Consider the following 23093-nt stretch of genomic DNA (forward strand, 5'->3'; position numbering starts at 1 on the left):
TTGATTAGACAAATCACCACAATAAGCGGTACAAGAGACCCAACGGAGAGAGTCAGAGAGAGGGGTATGGGGTGGGAGTTTGGAAGCGAAAGGAGGAGGAGATTGAAAAGTGGAAGCGAAAGCAGAGGAAAGGGTTCGGGTTGACGGTTCCTTTGAAGCGATTTTGGAGTTAGAATGGAAGGAAAAGCAGGAGAGCTCTGGCGCGAAAGGAGAGGATAAGGAAGGATTTGAGAAGCACAGACATTGTGTTCTTAAGGCTTTTTGAGGAAAGTGAGTGAAATGGTGGTACGGGTAATCTTTTAGTTTAGGGATATAAGTAGAAAACACAGGGTTTAATGGATTGGGTGCTGGCGTGCGAAGCACGTGGGTTCTATATTGTTTCAAAAATGGACTTTAAAAATCCGTTAAAGATCGTTCCCAATGGCTTTTCTCTAGTGCAACAGCTTGATTCTCAAATGCCTGGGCTTATCAAATTTTGCGGCGTTTTCACTAAAAACGCCATTATATTAATTTTAAAATTTTTTAACATATTTTTTATTTTTCTCTTTTGAATTTTTTTAATTTTGAATATTGAACTTTTTAATTGAAATATGGACTAAAATATTAATTTTAAGTTTTTAAGTTTTTAATTTTTATTTTTAAATTTTAAATTTTAAATTTTAAATTTTTATTTTTGAGTTTATTTTTATTTCGATTTAATGTGTAATTGTAGACGTGAAATTCTAATTGTGGTTTAAATGTATAGTTAAAACTTTAATTTTGATTTAATCATACACATTTAAAAAATAAATACATCAATATATTTTTATATTGAATAAATATAAATATTTATGTATCCATGCAATATATAAATATAAAATGATGTTATATCAATAATTGTGTAAAAGAAAATGAAAAACGTGGAGACACAAATATATATTTTAAAAAGAAAATGAGTTACAATTAAGAAACGTGGAGACACAAATGAGTGCAGAGAATTTTCGTTCAGATAAATAAATATATATTTTAATTAATCAAGTATAGATAAATATTAAAATAGTATAAACAAAAACTATTAATAAAATTTAAAGGTAAACTTATCATTTAAAACATTTTCACAAAATATCCCTTCAATCCATTAAACAATATAACACCTTATTAATATATAAAAACATTTTTATCAAAATCAAGATATCTATTATCGATAACAATAATTAATTATAGGGTTTAGGATTTAATTATTGAATATGATTCAATTGAGATTAACATACTATATACCCATGGCCATTAAACCTTAAACCATAAAACCCTAAACCATAGACCTTAAACCTTAAATATTAAACCGTAAACCAAAAAATAAATTTAATCAATATTAAGTATTGCTTCCATAATTTATTATATGAACATAAGCTTTTACATTAATATATATGTATATACACATCAACATCCATGTGATGTTTTTTGGGGTTTAGTGTTTTAGAAGTTATAGTTTAGGGTTTAAGGTTTTTAGGGTTTAGGGGTTATAGATTAGGGTTCATGATTTTTTTAGGGTTTAGGGTTTTAGCGGCGTTTTATCAAAAGCGCTGCTAATGCTCTGACTTTTAGCGGCGTTTTACTGAAAGCGCCGCTATTACTCCGACTTTTAGCGGCGTTTTACCGGAAGCGCCGCTATTGCTCCGACTTTTAGCGGCGTTTTAATAAAAAGCGCCGCTATTGCTCTGTTTTTAGTGGCGTTTTACCAAAAATGCCGCTATTGATCTGTGTTTTACAATTTTTGTGGCTTTTTTTGATAAAACGCCGCTAAAACCCTATTTTCCTGTAGTGTGATCATATTAAGTTCAGTAATGCCTCGTACCCTATTCTAGACTCGAAATACGGGTAGGGGGTGTTACAAAAGATCTTAAGCAATCGAGTGAGATTCACATTGGTGCATTCATTGATCAAGAATCAATTGGATAACAGTGGGAGCAATGAAGATATTTTTCAATAATACTATGCAACATTGACAGTCTACTGATGGCAGATAAGTCAAGGGGTCTTTGCTAGTTGATGTATCTGCAGGACCTTAGTCATGTACGTAGTTATAGCCGGGGGTTTGTGGTTTTAGCATTCATGTACTGAGCTCTTAATAGTTCAACTAATCAGAAAACAAAGCAATTAAATGGTTTCTACACCTTCTTTCAAATATGGGCATGGATGTGCATGTTGTTTATAACGTCCCCTCTTATGTGTTCTATTTTACGTTAGCAAAAAGATAAAAAGACATTTATATACAATGCATGCGCGATTTTTAGGATTTATTTTTATAATGTTGCTGATAAATTTTAAAAATAATTGTAAATTTAGGTTGAATTTGGATCGCACCACATATTATTAGGAACCGACACAAACCCAGATTGATATTGATAGATATGCAGCTCAAGGGGTTAGTTACTCAACCTGTCAAAAGGATTATAGTTCCAATACGTAATTATCATTCAGTCTTTTGTTAACTTGCAATTAGAAAATATAGTTCCAAGCGACGTAGTATTTGGCGGAGGATATTCAAGCAGTACTACCAAGGGACACAGCGGAGGAGGCCCAGACATTGGGTAGGGCATAAACTACTGTTATCTGCTTCAACATCATCGAGTCGAACGTAATGATCAGGTGTTGCGGCAACCAATTCCAAGGGAGAGGTCGACAGGACACAAATTGAGCTAAAGAACGTCGAGATTGGATCCGTTAGTGGCAATGGCGTCATGTTTTTTTCATCATTGGACAACTGATCCAAGACTATTGTTTCCATATGGATCCACGGTATATGATTTGGTATAGGACAAGTGGGTTAGGTTTTTTATCCAAAGGACTAGTATCTAGTTATCCGGAGGGCACCCACATCCAACGGGTGATGGATTAGAATTCAGCAAGCTGAAGCACAAGCGCAAATGGTATTTGTCGATGAGGATGTCCCAGAACCAGCTGATCTGATGCCTGACATTGGAAGCAATCGTGGTAGTCGACGTCAACCTCGTCGAGCTGGTAGGGGTCAGCCTGATGTTAATGAGCATACTACCCCTTGAGTTCATTGCCCCCAACCTCTTCAGGTCATCCCTTATCTTGATTCAGAGCTTTTGTATTTCCCTATGCAGCACCTGTCATCATACTAGTTTGGCGTAGACACTTCATAGCTAGTTCCTTCAACTGATTCACCCAGTTTTAACATAGCATAGACAAAGGACATTTCGAATTTCTTTTCAGTAGATCGTACAGCCCAAGTACATCAACTGTAAGAGAAACCAATAGATAATTGGTTCACTCCCCCTCAGCATTACGGGTTTAAGGTTTAGGGAAATTCCGATGTAAATGTTATTGTGGTTAATTTTCTAGTAAGAGTTTACACTCTCTACAAAAAGAAAAATTAATGATTTTCTTGTCATTTCTCATCAACACATAAATTATGTTAATCGCCTGCACTTTTTCCGATGGTTTCCTTCCCCGTTCAATTACTAATTTTATATGGTCAGTTTACCTTAGTGAAACTCTGTAAATTCATTTTGTGCTATTTTTCTTCAACATAAAATAAATAGATTTTTTTACTTCTTACTTTTAGATTTAAAGAGAGATTGTTATTATTCATAAGACATGAAAAATTAATAATATGAATCTAAAAAATTGATATTGTCACCCCTAAAGAGAATTTTGATTTTCTTGCTCAAAGTTTCAATTAGTTTTGTGTTTGTTATTTTGCTTTGGAGCCGACTCTTTGAACATCTGTGAATTCGAGAATAACAAAGAAGGTTACTAGATAGAAAATTAAAATCGATTAAAGTTACAATCGAATTGATCGAAAAATCTGAAGACCTCCCTATAAAATCCTTACTGTTTGACCACCTCCCCATGGCATCAGACAGGTTCATACACAAGTACTAAGATTGATGTGTACAATTGTAAAAAAAATCAGAGAAGTTCTTTTTCTAATATAATTTTTAAAATTTCGTCACAAACACTTGCATTTGCAATCTGACACTTTTGATGGTGAAGAAGCTGCTGCTTCTTTTTCTTCTTTTTTGCTTAATGACGTAAAGAATTTATGTATCCGTTGATCCATGGAACTATCTACATCATTGCCGACGCACTGAATGAAGCCTAGTGGCTAAAGATTTACAAATGATCAAAATAGATCTTGGCTTTAAGCGTGACCTCCGGTTTTCATAATGGTTTATGTAACCTAGATTCTTATGCATTATTGAGTTCATATTTTATTCCTTTTAGTCCTCTTTGATCTCCCTTATTTCTGGCCTTTGTGTCAATCTTGAATAAATGGCTAAAAGAGAATAAGTATAAAAGAAAGGATGAGAACAATCTTGACCTATCTCATCCAGTTTGATTCTACCAAAAATGTTGATTAACAGGAAACCAGTGAATCAATAATATAAATATTATCAGTTTGTGGCTAAAAATCAGAAGATTAAGATACAATTTTCAAACGCAAAATGCATGTAAAATTGATATGATAATCAGAGCAGATACATTTTATCATTCACTTGAGGAAAATTGCCCTCCATTACACCTATCGCATCAACTGAGAAAGTTTGTAAGTTTGCCAACAGAAAAATGTGGCAATCAGTTGATCATAATACATCTATATGGAAAAACTGGACCAAAGAATAACAATTATCCCCAAACCCATACATCCATAAAATTAGCTTATACCTCTGCTTCATTCAGATTGCATGGGAGCCACTTTTCCTTGAAATCTCGCTATGGCAATATCAGCTATCAAGTGCACCAAGTGCCTTCATATCCTCGAGGAATGCTGTGTACGAGTCATCTATACTCTGTCCCTTCGGAGCTGATGATGTGCTAGCTGATTCAGGCTTCACAATGGTAGTAGCTACAGGCTTGGTGGTCGCTGTCATGATTAAGTGTGAAGGCTTTGGTCTTGCTTTTGGGGCAGCAATCTCCCTCCTTACTCGAACAGATGCAGGCACCTAAGACTCGTAATAGCTTAAATCAGGACTGTGATAACATATATGCCGTCATTTTCTAGAGTTTTGGCAATATACCAACACAGCAAATTGGTCTTTAGGAAGTGCTAAGAACGTTCACAAAAATAGTATTTCTTTATCTGGTATAGTTTTCAAGATTAGAAAACAATGTTGGCTAAGATAAGTTATCAACTTAACATAAATGGCACAAAATATAGAAACAGTGCATACTTGACCATATTTGAGAAAAGATTCTTCAAAGTTCTAATCCTTACATGTAGGTTGTTGGCATAGACCTTAAAGATCATCTAAAAGAAAGCTACTAGCCAGAGGGGTAGAAGTGAAACTACTTAACCGTTTCAACATCCCAAATCTAAAGGAATGGGAACTCACTCAATGCTGATGCCCACATCATACCAAAAGGGACATGTTCCAAAAAAAATTATAACAAAAAGAACATTTTAATCACCAAGCTACAGCAATGTGGCTCAATAAGCTCCAAAACTCTATGTCTCATGCATCCATGAATATGTATCAAATCATATTCATAGTCACAATAATTATAAACCAACATAATTCTAGCAAAGTGCACTTACCATAGCCGTAAGTTCCGGCTGGTGCTGAGCCAGTGGTCGCTTAACAACAGTAGATGCAGCAGATTTAACATATGATGGTTTCTGTGGTAAGGGTGGTCGGTTTGCAAGATTATAATCATCCAGCGCGGCAGGTGGTGGACCAGGTGGAAGTGGTGGTCTCATCATTGGAGGAGGTCCAGGTGGGGGGCCTAAAGGTGGTTTTGGAATAAGTGGAACCATCATTCCTGGAGGAGCAGCTTGACTAGGAAGTCCACTGGCAGATAGTGCTGCCCGCATGTCTGGAAGCGGCGGCGGAGGGAAACCTGGTATTCCAGGGGGTAAAATATCTGGCTGTAAAGCTGGGACCATGGCAGGTCCAGGCACCGGAGGTTGTCTGGGAGGAGGTGGAGGTGGTGGAACCATTTTAGAAATTGCTGTATGGTTATTGGTATCAGCTTCTGACGGACCACCTTCACCTTGATTAGTAGCCAATTTAGGGGGCATTCCAGGAGGAGGGGGAGGGAGTACAGTTGGCACCTAAGAAGGAGAGCAAGACAGACAAATTAACATTTTTCTCACAGAAAATATTTCTAAAGAATTAGGAAACAATTTCACCGTTCTCAGCTTTTGACCAAGTGTAGATCTTTCTGTGTAAGAAGATCAATGTTGACAAGACATGCGCCTAGACCTTGCACCTTAGGGCTAAACAAAAAATTCACTAGAGACCCTTCCAAGCAAGGCTTTTTGAAGGCCATAGGCAAGAGATCTCTTAAATTTATTTTATTTTTAGCTTTTCTCAATGGATGTACCTTTGTTAGTGAGAAAGGGCACAGTATCAAACTCTCTACTGCTCAATATTTGAGTATTCAACAACAGACATGGGACCTTGAGGAAATCATGTATATTGTCCAACCAAATATTTTGCATGTTTTGTAGATAAACTAAACTCTTTAGATCTTAAGATTACACACACACTTAAAACATACATATTGTTTATATGCTCAAGCCAGAAAGGTGGCATATCCAGAGAGGATGTTAGAAGAGCTTACCTGAGCCAGATCCTTGGAGGTCGAGTCATCTGGCATGTTCCCACTAGTGCCAGGTGGAGGTGGCTGTGCAGACTGTGGAAGGGGAGGAGGTGGAGGTAGTGGAGGGCGAACAGCAACTTGATCTTTAGGTGGGGGACCAGGAGGTGGTGGAGGCAAAGGAATACCCAAGTTTGCTGTGGCAGGCGTGGACGGCACAGGAGGTGGGGGTGGTAGAGGCAAAGATGAAGGCACAACCGTGCCATCCCCAGAGTTTGAACCAGCATCTGGCAAAGGAGGTGGAGGTGGTACAGCTAGAGGAACATCCTCCGACTCTGTCTGTGAGGATGATGCGGCAGCACTTGATGATGCTGCAGACAAGGGAATTCTAGGTCCTGAAGGCCAAAACAAAAGCAGACTAAAAGCATGAGTGAGAGAAAATAATAAGTAAAAAATGCAGGAGAGAGAACTATGTTTAAGCAGACAACAAATCAATGAGGAAGTTGCCAGACCTATTGACGATTTGTACATAGGTGGCTTTCCAGGTGGTGGAGCCCCAGTGGGATTCAGAGTAGGGTGATAGTAAACAGAGTCCTGCAAAAAAAAAAAAACAGCAGCAGAGCAGCAAAGGAAAAGAATTAGGCTCCAAAGCAAATAGAGAGTCCATCAAAAAAATTATTGTACATGTTAGTCATCTGATTCAAATCTTACTTCAGGCTTAGGATGCTTTGCTCTCTCTTCCTCTTCTGCAGTTGTCCTTCTGCGAGGAGGCCCCAAGTGACTGCAGCAGAAGACAAACAATAGTAGGTAAATAAGAATTGGGAGATGATAAGAATGAAGCATTAACAAACATATTAAAACGATAATGTCTATTTACCTGAACATAACAGGGGTCTCACCCTTCTCCTTCATTTTGTCTTCGAATTCCTGACCAAGGGAGTAATGAAAACTGTAGTTATCTCATACAGACAAGTAATTCTAATAAATGTCAGAAAATCATAAATTATTACCTTCCTCTTCTTTAAGACAAGATTAAGTGTGTCTTCGAGTTGTCTCTTCTTGTGTTTTCTTGCTTTGTCTAATGCACCTTCAGCCTCTGCAGTAACTCAACAAAGTTATTGACCAGATTCTAAAATTAAAATCAACAAAAAAATAATCAATGTATTAGTAGAGAGAATAAGGTGAACAGAGGACACAACATAATGAAGCAATAAACATCCAATAGGAATCAGTGCTACATTGAACAAACCTACTAGTAATACCTCTATGATACCCCCTTTCAACCTTTCTTCACATAAGAAGGAAGAAAGAAAGAAGGAATTGGGAAAAGATAACTTATCTAGGTAGTTAATATCTATTTTTCGTTAAGATCGCCATCTTACACCTAGGTAGTTAATTTCTTCACATAAGAAGAAAGAAAGAAAGAAAAAAGGAATTGGGAAAAGATAACTTATCTAGGTAGTTAATATCTATTTTTTGTTAAGATTGCCATCTTACACTAGGAAATAGTCAATTCACTTCCATCTTTATGCTGTATTTGATCAAACAAATACTTCACAGGAAGACATATAGCCAAACATCCTAGTATTGACTTAAAAAAATCAAATCATTGCTTAAAGGAAATACTGATTTTCTTCCATTTGATTTAGAAATTATTATGTTTCTCACGCTAGTAAAAACTCAGCTAATGCCATGTTCAAGGAAATGTCCAAACACCACAAAAGATAATAACCAAAACCAACTCCAGATGAAGTAAAAATAAAGCAAAAAAAAATCAATCAGTAACGAAGGCTTGTTCAGTCCCTTCATTAAAAGTACAGTCCTAAAATTTTGACCACTACAGGTAAAAAAGGGTAAAATCCAATGCTATAAAATTTAGCAATTAAAGTATAACCACCACCATAAGCTCTACTCTTATTCGAGTTCAGTAAACAGAGATATTTACTCATTAATCAATCATGAAACATCTAAAAAGAACGACTTACTCATCACTTCTAACTTCTCAATCTGCTCCATGATTGCCTGAGGATCCTTCTTCAAAATCCCCACCTCCCTCACCTTCTTTCTTTCCTTCTTGTTCTGTTATAACATATAAAACACCAACCACGATTTAAACATTCAAATGTACATGAATGCTAAAACCGAGACAAGGCTTATATTTATAAAGTCAGCTCCAAAGTAAGCGAAATAAAATTATGCAATCCTCTACTATGTTTTTTTTTTTTTCAATTTTGAATAAATAAAATTCAACAGCTTATTTAAGGCGAATATTAACTTTAAACAAAATAATTTCCCCAGGGTTCTTCGGAAATTCACTTTTTTTTTAAGTAAATATTAAAAGAACAGAAAAAAAATCAATTTAGATGACATCTTTTTTCCTTACCCTTTCAAACCGAAACAAAGAAAAAAAAAAGCCAACAGGAAGATCGAATTGAATCCGAAACAATTAAAACCAAGAATTGAGTATCATTGAAGTAAAAAAGAAAGCAGAAAACCCTGAAAAGAAACGGAAAGAAGTAGGATTGTACCCGTTTAAGTTCTTTCTTACGAAGCTCCTTACGGTAGGCATCCGTAGGGTTCATAACTTTGCCCCCTTTCGTTGTCTTCATCTTCTATTTCTCTTTGAAGCTCTGTCTTCTTCACAAATTTTCTTAAATCTTTTAGGGCTTCTTTCTCCTCCTGCTGGTTATTATTCCGATTTCAAATTAGGGGAAAGAAAATCGATCGGCCTACGATGTTTCGGATATACATATTATTTTTACTGTCAAAATTACGGTTTTCTCCTTAGCTTACTGAAGCTTGGGTTGGGCTTAAACTTTTTCAATGGCCGGGCATTTTCATATTTACACCTATCCTTCCTTCAGGCCCAAATAATTATTTTTTGGATTAAATATTAATTTGGCCCCTGAGCTATACCTCATCCAACAATATGATATCTCAAGATTTTTTTATCAATTTGGTACCTATACTTAGAGGTGTGCATGGGCCGGGCCACCTGGCCTGGCCCGAAGGCCAGCCCAAAATGTGAGAGGGTTTGGGCAAAAATAGAGGCACAAAAAATGGGCTTAGGCAAAAAAAATGCTCGTTTAAAAAATGTGTCGAGCCTCGAGTAAGGCATTTTTGGTCCGGGCCCGGCCCAAATTCACTACATGACAAAAAATCTTTTTTTTAATATTATTTTCTTATTGTTTTCTTCTTATTTTGCTACTATTTTACTATTATGTTGCTACTATTTTGTTGTTATTATTTGAATATTGTATAAAACTTATTTTATTGTTAACTTTTTATTATTTTAAAGACATTTGTTAATTTTGTTATTATTTTAGAAACATTTGCTTGTTAAGTTGTATCTATTTTAGTGTTATTTAAGTATACATATTTTTAAAATTTATCTTCAATTTGTTGAGAAATATTTATTTGATGTTTTAGTATTTTTATGGTTTATATATATTTTAAAATTATATAAAAATTAATATGGGCAGGCCGGGTTAGGCCCTAGTTTTAACATTTTTATTCGAGTATAGCTTGGGCAAAATTTTAAGCCCATTTTTCGGGTCGGGTTGGGCCGAACCCGGGCCTAACAAATCGACTTAAATTTTTAATTGAACTCGGCTCGAACTCGACCCGGCCTGGCCATGCACACCTCTACTATATTATTTCGCCATCTAGAAAAGTTGTCCATTTCGTTACTGAATTGACATGGCCAGACTGACCAATGTTAGTGACACGTGTCCAATTTTTTAGAAATAGAAAAAGCATAAATGACATGAATTTTACACGTCAAATAAATGGAGGAATTTAAAAGAAATAATTGTGGCTTTTATTTTTTTCAATTTCCTTTTAGCATATTCATTCAAAATATGAATTCCTTCGACGTTTAAATTACTAATTTGGTATCTGAATTATAGTTAAAATATAATTTAATTTTTTAAATTTTTCTTAATAATATTCTAAACAAATTTTAAAAATTTAAAATTAAATATAAAATATTAAAAATATATTAAAAATGTTTATATATCAAAAAAAACCCTTAAAAATATAAAAAAAAAACAATTAAACCCCTGTATGTCACACGATTGTGTGCCACACATGGTTGCATGACATGACCATGTGGCCCATTGGTTTTTTGTGCAAGTTTGTCCACACAGTCATAGTGAGGTATACGGCCTAGCAACACGGCCGTGTGTCCCTGAATTACACGGGCATAGTTTGATAGATGATTTGACCGCACGGTCATGCCCATAAGCCACACGGGCTAAGCTCTGTCGCACGGCCAGACCACACAGCCGTGTAATCCATATTTTCACTTTTTACCTAATTTTTTTGTAAAAATTTCAGTTTAGTCTAGAACTGTTCCCAGTTTATTTTAAATGCTTCGCATGCTCGATTTAAGTTCGAATATGATTGAATAACATGGAAATGGTTGTAATTGAATTATGAAATAAATTATTTGGTTATCTATGACTGGGTAGAGAACAATGTTAATGTTTTACTGTTGTAATATCTTATAGCTCGGGTCAGGCGACCGAATCAGGAATAGGATCTTAAATTCATACCCAATTAAACCCTGCCGTTAACTAAAATAAGTAATTAAGCTCCTCCATTAATAGTTTTCATCATTGATCATATTGATTGTTAAAATAAATTAATAGACCAATAAAATAGTAACACGTGATGACTTCATGTTTAATATAATACTTTTACATTAAAATATTAAAAATCAAAAATTATAAAAAAAACATAAATATTATTTTTTAAAAGGAAAGTGGGTTATTTTTTATTAATAAAACAATAAAATACATAAGAAACGGTCTACTAACTAAAGCAACAAAGGAAACAAAACAAATAAAGCAAAGTAACTCATCAATGAGTTGGCCCTCATTCAATGAACTTAGACCTTTTCAAATTCCCAAAGCCATCTTATCTTCCCAATTCCATGACCATCTTAGCAGAACATGGAAAAACTCGAACAACACTATCCTCTTCAGCAAAACCTTACGTCGTTCCCCTCCCATTATCCCAAGTACAGCAACCCAAATACATCTGAATCTCCAAACCAATAGCACAGCCTTCCCCCAAGAAACCTACCCTTTCACCAATCCCACTCAACCTCAGTCCCCATCCCAGCTCCCCCACCACGAAGACACCCATCATTCAACCGACGCCTAAATACGATCCTACCCCTTCCCACCCTCCAAATTATTCAAGAACCCACTCAAGGGACTTAGCTTAACCTTCGATCAGAACTTTTAGGTGCTACATTCACCATTTCTCCTCCCAACTCCCCCGTGCCGACCATGTCGGTCCATTTCCACCATGGCCCTAACAAAATCAGGCACATTCCCCACCAAGTAAGCACTCCCACCCCTCCTCAACCCCTCTTTTGCTACTATATGAGCAACTGTATTTGCATATCTGGAAACATGTCTATATGAACACCTGCTAAACATCTCTACTTTAATCTTAGCATCATAAATATAGGCCCCTATATCCGAACCATCATTTATGCATGATCTCATTTTTTTAATCATCGACAGAGCATTACTTTCCAGAATCACCTCTCGAAATCCTAAATCAACCCCCAAGCTCAACGCTTGAAGACAAACGAGGGCATTGCAAACCCCGTAGGTATGTGGCAATTAACAATTTCTCTCGAACCCACCACTTGACCCCCTCCATTTCTGACAACAATCCCTGTACATGATTTCATTCCTTTTCCATTGAAGGCAACATCATAATTTATTTTAAGAAAAGGAGAATCCGGGGGCCTCCACCTCTCATACTCAATCTTTCCGACAGGTAACTTATTCTGCATTGCGTCATTTTCATTCATATCATTCTCAACCTTTTTTTAATACATCCTGTGGTAGAAGAATCACCTTGTCATGGATCAGCCTATTCCTCGCAGACCAAATAAACCAGAGGGTACAAACCACAATTCTGCATATAGTACTTGGGACCATGGAAAAAATATACGTAAGTCATTCTTGTAAAGATGCATTAGCTATATTTTCAGGCCACTCAAATCTAACATTCTCCATATTTCCCCTACAGAAGAACAATCTCTAAATATATGTTCAACAGTCTGCGCCACCTGTACATTTTGGACACATAGTTGAATTTCTCAACCTCTTATTCTAGAAATTATGATAGTTAGGAATGTAATTTTTAAAGATGCACCAAACTGTAATCTTTATTTTCTCTGGTAAATTAATTTACCAAAGGTTTTTGTAAAATGCTCTGTAATTATAGTAAGTACCAAGCACCTCAGGTGAAATATCCTCGTGAAGGAAGATATTGTAAGCACTCTGCACTGTAAATTCACCCGATAGTTCATCACCCCAAACCACCATATCGTCTAGTAGATTTCTAGCAAGAGGAATATATCTGACTCTCTTCGCAACCTCATCAGTCAAATGCGTGGTGAGTTTCTGTTCAATCCACCGCCTTGTTTGAGGATTAATCAAATTCGATACTAGTCTTACTAACGTATTAATTTCTAGAACTGGTATTCTCTTTTCTGGCAAGCTAGGGACCCACATATCCTCCCAAATCCTTATATTTGTGCCCGACCCCACACGCCAGCACAAACCTAAATTGAGCAATCCTCGCGCAGCCCAAATGCTTTTGTAGGTATATGAAGGGTAAGCACCAAGATTAGCATTCAAAAAATTCATTGACGGATATTATTTTGCTTCGAGTGACATCGTTAAAAGGGAATTCGAAAACTTAATCAAACGCCATCGATGTTTTGCAAGTAAGGCAATATTGAATTTTGCCAAATTACGAAAGCCTAACCCCCATCCTCTTTTAGCTGACACATTTTCATCCACGCGCACCAATGGATACTCTACTCTCTTTCCCCCATGTTTCTGCCACTAAAGTTGACTAATAATTCGTTCTAACTCCAAACAAAATGGCGTAAATGATAAGAAACATGACATAGCAAAGGTAGGAATTGCTTGCAACAAACTAGTAATACGACTTCTTAAACGGTCCTTTAAGACCTGAAAAGCCAATTTTTTATTTCTACCACCATGTTGGGTAAACCCAAATAACACTCTTGATCAGTAAAAGAACAGACCCGTAAACACACAACTAAAGCTTCACTATTCTGCTCATCCACATTAGTGCTAAAGTAGACAACATATTTGTTGAAAGTAACACATTGGCCTGATGAATTCTCATACTCAACCAAAATTTAATTCAAACACTGTAACACCCCTAACTTGTATCCTTTGTCGGAATAGGGTTACAGAGCATTATCGGGGTTTACGGATCAATTAGACAAAAATTTCAAACGTTTCATTACATATCAATACTCATAATAAAATCAATCAAAACATATATATCGACCCTTAAATGAGCCCTCAAGACCCGAAATACGTATTAGAAACAAGTAAGACTAAATCAGAAACTCAGAGAATTTTTTAAAAACATTTAAAATTTTCAACACTGTAGGGGTCACACGGGCGTGTGGTCAGGCCGTGTGACTCACACAGTCAGGAGACATGCCCGTGTCTAAGGCCGTATGAGAATTCGAAATAGGGACACACGGCCATGTAACTCTCTAACTTAGGTTACACGGCCAAGTCACACACCCGTGTGCTAGGCCGTGTGAGCATACTAACTTGCATTTCTTAAAAAGATACAGGGGACACAGCCGTGTCACTTAGCCGTGTGTCACACATAGCTGAGATACACGCTCATGTCTCTAACCGTATGAACGAAAATAGGTCATTTTTTAAGCCACATTTCTCACCCAAATTGACACCAACCTAGCCTCAACAATTTACACACCAACAAGCCATAACAAGGCATTTAACACAAGTCTTAAACATGTATTATGACTATATACAACCCATATACCCTTAGGTCTCTCAAATGATAACTTAAAAATGTGTCCACCAAATATCCAAACTTACCTAATTAATTTACCTAACCATGTTACCAAAGTTCACTTTAACTCAATTATATACATACATATATCACTATACTAAAATCACAATCATACATTAATTTCATACCAATATGTATGTTGGTTATATAAACAAAATATTATTCTTAATATTTACATAAGCTAAACTTTGACTAAGATCATACAAAAAACCTATACATGCCATATAAATCGTTTTTAAGTTTCAAAAACTACCGAGATAAGCTGGATAGTGTGACTTGAGTGCTGACCCGATCGTCTAACCTTCCGAAAATTTACAAAGGAATTAAACTATACAAATAAGCTTAATGAAGCTTAGTAAGTTCGACGGGTTAAACAAAAATCTTACCGAACCTACTATAACTAGTCAAATAAATAAAATTATTCATGTCAATTCCCTATCATTCACAACTTTAATTAAATAATACATTCGTATTCAAATCAATACGAAAATAAATAACAAGTATTTCAAATTCATTAAATGAATCACTTTATCGAAATCTTTTCATTCGAAGAATTACTTATGGATAAGAGTACATCGTCAACAGAAACTTATAAGAGCTAGTAGTCCCAAATAGGCCAACAGAAGCTCATAAGAGCTTAATTTTAATCTAAATCCATGTTATTCATCAAAAAAAATCTAATATTTATCAATGGAAACTTCCAAAATTTTCAATAAAATCAAAAACAAAGGTGTGGTTTAGTTGGACTTAATTGTAACATAAAAATTATAAGAAACGGGTAAGAATTGAACTCACATGAAGCAAAAAAATGAAAAAACAGCTTAAGCTCTCTCTCCTATGGCTGTTTTGGCTGAAAATTGAAGAAGAAATGTTTAGAAAACATTTAAATTCAATTTTTTTTATTTTTAATTTCATCAAAATTACCATTTTTACATTAATCAAGCCATTTAATACTAAGTTATTATAATTACCAAGTTTTGTACCTTTTTCAATTTAGTCCTTTTTAATTAATTAACTATCAAAACGTTAAAATTTTTCAATGAAACTTTAATACTACCTTAATGACACTCCGTAAATATTTATAAAAATATTTACGGCTCAGTTTATAGAAACAAGGTTTCAATACCTCACTTTCTAAAACCACTTGACCTAATAAATCATTATAAAACACAAATTACAAATTTAAAAATCTTTTTAAAACCATATTTGACTCGTAAATATCATTTACGAACTTTCTAGCTGATTTGGTGGCTTCAAACCACTGTTTTCGACATCACTGAAAAATTGGGCTATTACAGACATATTGCACTAGTCACAGTTGCTTCCTCAAACAGGACATAATCATCAGCAAACAATAAATGGGATATTTCTGGACCCTCCGACAAATCTTAGCCCCTTTCACCATATTCTCCATAAGTTCTATACGTATAAGGGAAGATAACCCCTCACTACAAATTAGAAACAAATAACGACTAAGCGGATTTCCTTGCCTAAGATCTTTTTCAAGAGAAAACAACATTCTCATTTCACCATTTAAAGACGTAAAATAAGAAATAATACTAATACAATGAATATAAAGTCAACCCAACTTCTTAAGAAACACATTTGCAACATCATTTTCGTTAAAAACTCCCACTCCACCTTGTTATACGATTAGCTCATATCCAGTTTAAGAGTAAAATGACCTTTCTTACCCAACCTCTTACATTTATATGTATTAAAAATTTCGTAAGAAAGTAGAATATTATCCATTATTAACCTACCTAGAATAAAAGCACTTTGCGCCTTATCTACACACAAATGCAACACATTCTAGAACCTATTCACCACTATTTTTGAAATAATCTTATACAAAACAGAACATAAAAACTGTTGCATACACTAGGGTCACTGGTTTCCAGAATAAGAATAAGAGTTGTTTTATTTATGTCCGTGATGGACTTACCATCATTTAGCACCTCAAGACAATAATCACCAACCTCTTGCCCCACTATATGTAACAGCCCGTTTTTTTTAGGGTTGATCAGAACAGTGGTTTCGGGGCCACCAAATCCGAACGAGTAGGTTGGTAAATATTATATTTAATATTTATGAGTTAATTGTTATTTTAAAAATGTTTTTGATATTGTGATTTTTGTTTTATAAGCGATTTATTAAGTTCAAGTGGTATGACCCTAAAGTCAAGTGGGTTTAGAAAATGAGGTATCGGGACCTTGTTTCTATAAATCGAGTCGTAAATATTTTTATAAATATTTACGTAGTGGCAATAAGATGGTATTAAAGTTTCGTTGAAAAATTTTATCGTTTCGATAGTTAATTAAACAAAAGGACTAAATTGTATGCGATTAAAAAGTTGTGTTCTATAACCTAAAGGTATTAAATAGATATAGAACTTAAAAGTAGAAGTCCTTATTTGGTAATTAGCCCATTAAAGAGATAGTGGGATATGATGGCTTGGCATTTGGTGTAATAAATAAAGTGTATAAAGGTTAATATTGTAAATTGGTTAAAAATAATAATAAAATGAATATAATAAAAGAATCAAGGTGTCATCTTTTTCATTCTCTTTTTACCAGCCGAATATGAAGGCTTGAGAAGCCATGGAAGAAGCTTCCAACTTTCAGCTAATGCATGGTAGGCATTTCTAGTCCCGTTTTGAATTATTTTTATATTTTCGGGATCGTTGTTGCTTAATCTATCTAATGAGGGGACTATTTTGCAAAACCATTGAATAGTTTGATATTTTCCATTGATGAGTACAATAGGGCTTTGAAGTTTAATGGAAGAATATGAGTCTTTGTTGATAGTTAAACACTTTTTGTTAAGTGAATTTTTGTGAAATTGACAATTAAGGGCTAAATTGATAAATGTGAAAACTTTATGGTTAAAATGTAAAATAAATGAAATGTGTGGGCTGCTAGAGACACTAGTGATATTCGTCTATAGTATAATTTTACTCAATTTCATGAATTTGCATTTTTATGATATAAGGACTACATTGTAAAGAAGTTGAAATATTAGGGGAAAAATTATAATTTTTCCATAAATGAATTATGGACTGTTTTGATACCATGAACATTTGGATAAGCTTAATTATGGTTAAAAATGGTTAATTTGCATGTTTTGAGCTCAGGGACTAAAATGAATAAAAGTAAAACTTTAGGGGTAATTTTGTAAAAATGACAAAAATGACCAAATTGTATGAAATGAGGTGTTTTAATGTCTAAATTAATATACTGAATGAAATTATTAATTTAGATCAAGATCGGGTGGAAAATAAAGAAAAATGAGAAAATTATCAAAATGCCCCTGAACTTTGGTATCTCTACAATTTAGCCAGGTAAGTTCGTATGCAATAAGCATTGTTAAATTGATGTTTCTAATGCTTTAATATTGTATAAATTGTATATCGTGAATATTTTAATGTCGACGACATATCGACAAGATGTGGCACTTAGTGTGTGGGGCAATCAAATATGGTACTCGATTAATACGAAATATTGAGAATGGCACTTAGTGTGCGAGATATTGAGAATAACACTTAGTGTGCAAAATATCGAATGATTCAAAGGGAAAGTATAAATTGTGATTGAATGATTAAATAGAGTAAAGTGAACAAGTATACATGCTATATTATATGAATTGTTTATGAGATGACTTTATAATGGTGATATTTGGGCTTTGAGCCTAGCAAGCTTTAAGCTGGTGAATAATATTATCGGGTTTAAAACCTAGCAGGCTAAATGCCGGTGATTTGATAAAAGTCTAAGACTATGAGACCTTGTGTTAAATCGGCAATTGAATTTATTCAATGCATTAAGTTGGCCAGGTATGTGATATATTCTTATGCATGTTAGATCAATTGGAATTGAATCATGAGTGTGAAATGAGAAGCATAGGTGAAAATGCCTATGTCATTTATGTGAATAAGGGCAAAACCATCGTAAATTATCGATAAGGGTGGACTATGTGCGGAATCATCTTATAATTGCTAATTTGAACGGTTGTGTGCGAATCATTGAGCATGATGTATTGTATTGAGATTATGCTTGAGTGAAATTATAGATATGTGATGAAATTGATTGGTGATATACATGTTTAAATAATGTGAATGCAAAGAATGTGTGAAAGAGTAAATTTGTAATAAATCTGCTTGGGACAAGAAGATAACGTGATTTTGGAAAATCACCATAAATTGTTAGAGTTGAGTTAGAAGCTGAATAAATTATGTAATTAAAGCTTAATGAGTCTAGTTTATTATAAAAGAAACCGTGTAAGCAAAAGAATTGTTGATAATGAGATATTTGAAGTCGCGTGGGATAGAGTCAAATGACTTTGGGGTCCCCTATTCTGTTTTTAGAAAATCATTATAATTTGTACAAAAATGGTTATAAGATAAAATTTATATGCTTAGACTCCTTAATGAGTCTAGTTTCAAATGAAATCAAATAGAACATATTTTGAATTCTGTACAATGAGAAATTTGATTCATAGTGAAGAGTGGTCGATTAGTTAAGCAAAGGAAACAGGGAAACTTTAAGAAAAATCTGGTATTGATTGGCCAAACCTAAAATTCTGAAAATTTTATGGATGGAAGATATATGAGTCTTTTTTCAGGAAAATTAACGGCAATTGATTTGGAGTTTTGTAGCTCCAGTTATAAATAATTTAGTGACTATTGCTCAGGAAGACAACTTGTAGTGAATTTGTGATTATGTTGTAAACATTAATAAAACTTGTTAATGAGTTGCTTATTGTTTTCTTATGAACTTACCAAGTGTAAAGCTTACTCCCCTTTTCTTTCCCATATTCCCTAGGGTTGCCAGGTTAGATCGGGTTGGAGGCCGTCAAAGATATTATCACATTGTCAAGTCTACACTATCGGTGTAAGTAAATCTTAGTGTTTCGAGTCTAGGGTTGTAAAGTTGAGTAAGTAAATGATACAAGACTAAGATATTGGTAAATATTTAATAATGCCTCATGAATATTTTGGGCCTTGTAAGCCCGATTAAAGGATAATATACGTGTGTATGAAAAGTTTAAAATTGATCAAAAATTTTTACGGTCTGGTTTTATATAAATGGATGAGTTTAAATCTGGTAGCACCTCGAACCCTATTCCGGCGAGGGATACGGCGAAGGGTGTTACACTATATGCCAATAATTTTAATAAAACAGAGCAGGAAGACCATCCGACCTAGCCACTTTCATTGGTCCCATAGATTTTAACGCAATAAGAATTTCCTCACTCTCATGTCTAGTATTCAAACACACATTCATCTCCTTAGTAATACAAAGATGCACCCCTTCTAAAATATTATTAGAGTTCTCCTCCCCTCGTGATGTAAATAAACGCACGAAATAATCATTCGCAATGTTGAACAAACCATCTCCTTTTGTAACAAAGTGACCATCTCCTCCCATTAATCCCTTAACCTTGTTAAGTCTCCAACTTTGCGATGCAAAGCAATGGAAAAGCTTGTATTACCATCTCCCAATTTTACCCAATTTGTATGAGCTCGTTGTTCATAGTATAGCTTATCCTTATCAATTTCAAGGTTCATTCCCAGCTTTGTTCCTAACAGATTAGAGAGATTCTCTTCATCCCTATCCTCATTATTAAGAGCACTCAATCGATCATGTAACTTCCTAAAGCGCTCCATTTTTTATTTCAAACAATTTTCCCAACGATTGAGTCCCGAACACACCATCAATAACAGTTGAGGAATTCTTCTTACACTATTTATCCTCAAACACCGAATCTCAACTTCACACAACTCTTCCTGTAACACCCCCTACCTATATCCATTGCCGGAATAGGGTACGAGGCATTACCGGAGTTTACTAAACATTTTCAGATAATTCTGAGTCATTTATTATTCATATTTTAAAAATAATCATAACGTCTCTCTATTGGGCCCTCGAAGCCCAAAACATACATTAGAAACTAGCCAGAATAAAATCGAGATCATAGAAAAATTTCGCTAAATCTTAAATTATATTTTCATCTAAGTACTTACCATTTCAATGCTCCTTATAATTAAACATATTACCATTCAATCAATAGCTTGTCACTTGTCTAAGCGTCAAACAACAACATTGTTAGTATACTTGCACATATTTCATATAAATTCAACAATGATATACCTATTTTCTCAACATATCACACTTAAGTTTAAAAATAGTCTCAACTTACATAATTTCCTTGTATCAACATATCAAAGATAATTATACATGTACATGTCACAAAATATATTATTCTCTTACTATTTCTTCATAAGCATATATCATTCATTTCGTTACATCAATATTTCATGCACAATCATTTCCTTATATCTTATGTATATTTACTTGGTAATAGTTCAGTATTAAACTTAACATAAATTAAATTCCATGTACCTATACTTATTTCATTTATCGATCTTCTTAATTATTTCATACAACTATTTTGTACATATATTTCCATATGACCAATTCCTGTAAACATTTCACACAACCATTTTGTATAACCAATTCATATAACTATTTGTCATCTGGTACATATTACCTGAATATTAGTTGTTCAACAGATATCTTGGCGTCTCTCTTCCATGATCTTATTTATCTTCGACATGATGTCATAGTGTCTTTCAACTATGGTCTTACTCATTTTCTGTCATGTTGCCATGGTTTCTTTCAACCATGGTCTTATTCATTTCCTCGTCACGTTGCCATGGTATCTTTCAACCATGGTCTTATTCATTTCATATCAGGTTGCCATGGTATCTTTCAACCATGGTCTTATACATTTCATATCAGATAGCACACTCCCGCGAACCTCATCCTTATAGTGGGATTACCAGTCCAGGCTAAATCTCCTGTAATATAAACTCATAGAGTATTGTCGGGATTACGGTCAAAGCTAAATCCCACAACGAAAATTACTCTAATGAGATTGGATCTGAATTACCAGTCCAGGCTAAATTCAGACCCTAATTTGGATTACCCGTCCAGGCTAAATCCATTTTACACGTATTCTTTGGGAGGGCTATATCAAGATAGGATCACCCGTCCGGGCTAAATCCTTTTTACCATCTCGAGCTATTTAACGGGGAGCTTATAAAGAGCCATATCGAGAAGCTAATCCAGGCTAAAACGGGAAGCTCAATAGAGCCAAAATCAGGTAGTTTACAAAGAACCATATCGGGAAGCTCCGCATAGCCATATATCGGGAAGTTCAAGCGAGCACTATCGGGAAGCTCACAAAGAGCCTATCGGGAAGCTCACGAAGAGCCATATAACGGGACGCTCTTAAGAGCTACGGTGTGTCCATAACACATGCGGATCACAACCTATCGGGACGCTCCAAAGAGCTATAACGGGAAGCTCGAGAGGGCTAATATCAGGACGCTCTTTCAAGCTATGGTGTGTCTGCAACATATGCAGAACTACAATCAATTCGGGAAACTTACATCCATCGATTTTCCTTTGTTCAAGAGATTTATCGTTTTATTGGGCATTATCAAATATAGCCATATCAATTTCTTATGCATGACAAAAATACAATTCACAAGTATAATATTTAATTCAAGCTTATAATTATGCATAATTCTGTTACATGAACTTACCTGACTAAATTGCAAAAATACCAAGATTCAGGGGCATTTTGATAGTTTTTCCATTTTTCCATTTTCCATGGTTTTTCACCCAATCTTAATATAAATTAATAATTTCATTCAATTTATTAACTTAGACAATAAAACAATTCATTTCCTTCAATATGGTCATTTTTGATATTTTTACAGAATTACCCCTAAAGTTTTACTTTTATTCAATTTAGTCCCTGAGCCTAGAACATACAAATTAGCCATGCTAGCTGAATATTCATACATATTATCCTCCTCCTCCTCTCCATTCCACATCCTTAATTTATATAACATGCTACAAGTAAGATTATCAATAATTTCACTATTTACTTATATGTATATTCAAAACTGTCTATTTGCATCATAGTCACTAAATTATTTATATCTTGAGCTAAAGAACTCTAAATTAAGATCCGCTAATTTTTCATGAAACTAGACTTACGTATATTCTTACCTTAAAATTTTCATAATTTTTGGTTTATCCATTAAGTACAGTTTATTCTTTAAAGTCACCCTTATTCTGCTATCTGACAGTTCTGACTCTTCTTTACTAAAAATTAATTATCTCATTGTACAGGATTCGGATGATGTTCTCGTTTATTTCTATTGAAAATAGACTCATTAAGGATTTTAAACATATAAATTTAAGAACCTATTTATTTGTCTCCAACTTTTTATGATTTTCCAAAGTCAGAACAGGGAGACCCGAAATCATTCTGACCTTGTCTCACAAAATTTATTATATCTCATGATTCACAATTCCATTTCCTACATCATTTCTTCTATAAGAAACCAGACTCAATAATATTTAATTCCATATTTGGTTCATCTTCTAATTCGATTTTTATAATTTATGGTGATTTTTCAAAGTTAGTTTACTGCTGCTGTCCAATATTGTTTTAGTGTAAGCTGTTTATTACCATTTTTCCCTTAAGCTTTAATAAATAACAATTTCATCCCTACTCAATTAGCCTTTCAATTGAGCTGATTTTTCTCAATTAACACTTTATTATATCACTTT

The 23093-nt window shown here is 34.5% G+C and overlaps 1 protein-coding gene and 2 long non-coding RNA genes across 4 annotated transcripts; 2 read left to right on the top strand and 1 right to left on the bottom strand.

Annotated features, from left to right (window-relative positions):
* Positions 1 to 4440: 4440 nt before the first annotated feature.
* Positions 4441 to 9306, bottom strand: LOC108486535 (protein EARLY FLOWERING 5). The gene is made up of 9 exons (XM_017790638.2): positions 9078 to 9306; positions 8535 to 8628; positions 7560 to 7645; positions 7427 to 7476; positions 7261 to 7330; positions 7062 to 7143; positions 6574 to 6944; positions 5546 to 6061; positions 4441 to 4952 (listed from the first exon to the last, which is right to left on the bottom strand). Exons 1-9 carry the CDS (start codon positions 9156 to 9158, stop codon positions 4734 to 4736), a joined length of 1569 nt encoding a protein of 522 aa, XP_017646127.1. The 5' UTR covers positions 9159 to 9306; the 3' UTR covers positions 4441 to 4733.
* A 2081-nt stretch (positions 9307 to 11387) lies between these two features.
* Positions 11388 to 12988, top strand: LOC108485550 (uncharacterized). Of its 2 annotated transcripts, XR_008285999.1 has the most exons (4): positions 11388 to 11900; positions 12087 to 12177; positions 12276 to 12525; positions 12604 to 12988. It is a non-coding gene; the product is annotated as an uncharacterized LOC108485550 (long non-coding RNA). The 2 variants fall into 2 exon arrangements; XR_001871320.2 differs by having other exon boundaries at positions 11388 to 12177.
* Positions 12989 to 17010: 4022 nt separating this feature from the next.
* LOC128295284 (uncharacterized) lies at positions 17011 to 19529 on the top strand. Its single transcript, XR_008285636.1, has 2 exons — positions 17011 to 17082; positions 19266 to 19529. It is a non-coding gene; the product is annotated as an uncharacterized LOC128295284 (long non-coding RNA).
* The last annotated feature ends 3564 nt before the right edge of the window (positions 19530 to 23093 follow it).

The sequence above is a fragment of the Gossypium arboreum genome, chromosome 7 (assembly GCF_025698485.1).
Source record: "Gossypium arboreum isolate Shixiya-1 chromosome 7, ASM2569848v2, whole genome shotgun sequence".
Classification (NCBI taxonomy): Eukaryota; Viridiplantae; Streptophyta; class Magnoliopsida; order Malvales; family Malvaceae; genus Gossypium; species Gossypium arboreum.

Excerpts from the sequence above, each read along its gene's own strand:
- LOC108486535 (XM_017790638.2), bottom strand. The coding sequence starts at position 9,158 with ATGAAGACAACGAAAGGGGGCAAAGTTATGAACCCTACGGATGCCTAC. Across the intron at positions 7,144-7,260 it reads CAAAGCATCCTAAGCCTGAA|GACTCTGTTTACTATCACCC; the intron begins GTAAGATTTGAA and ends TTTTTTTTGCAG. Across the intron at positions 6,945-7,061 it reads TATGTACAAATCGTCAATAG|GACCTAGAATTCCCTTGTCT; the intron begins GTCTGGCAACTT and ends TTTGGCCTTCAG.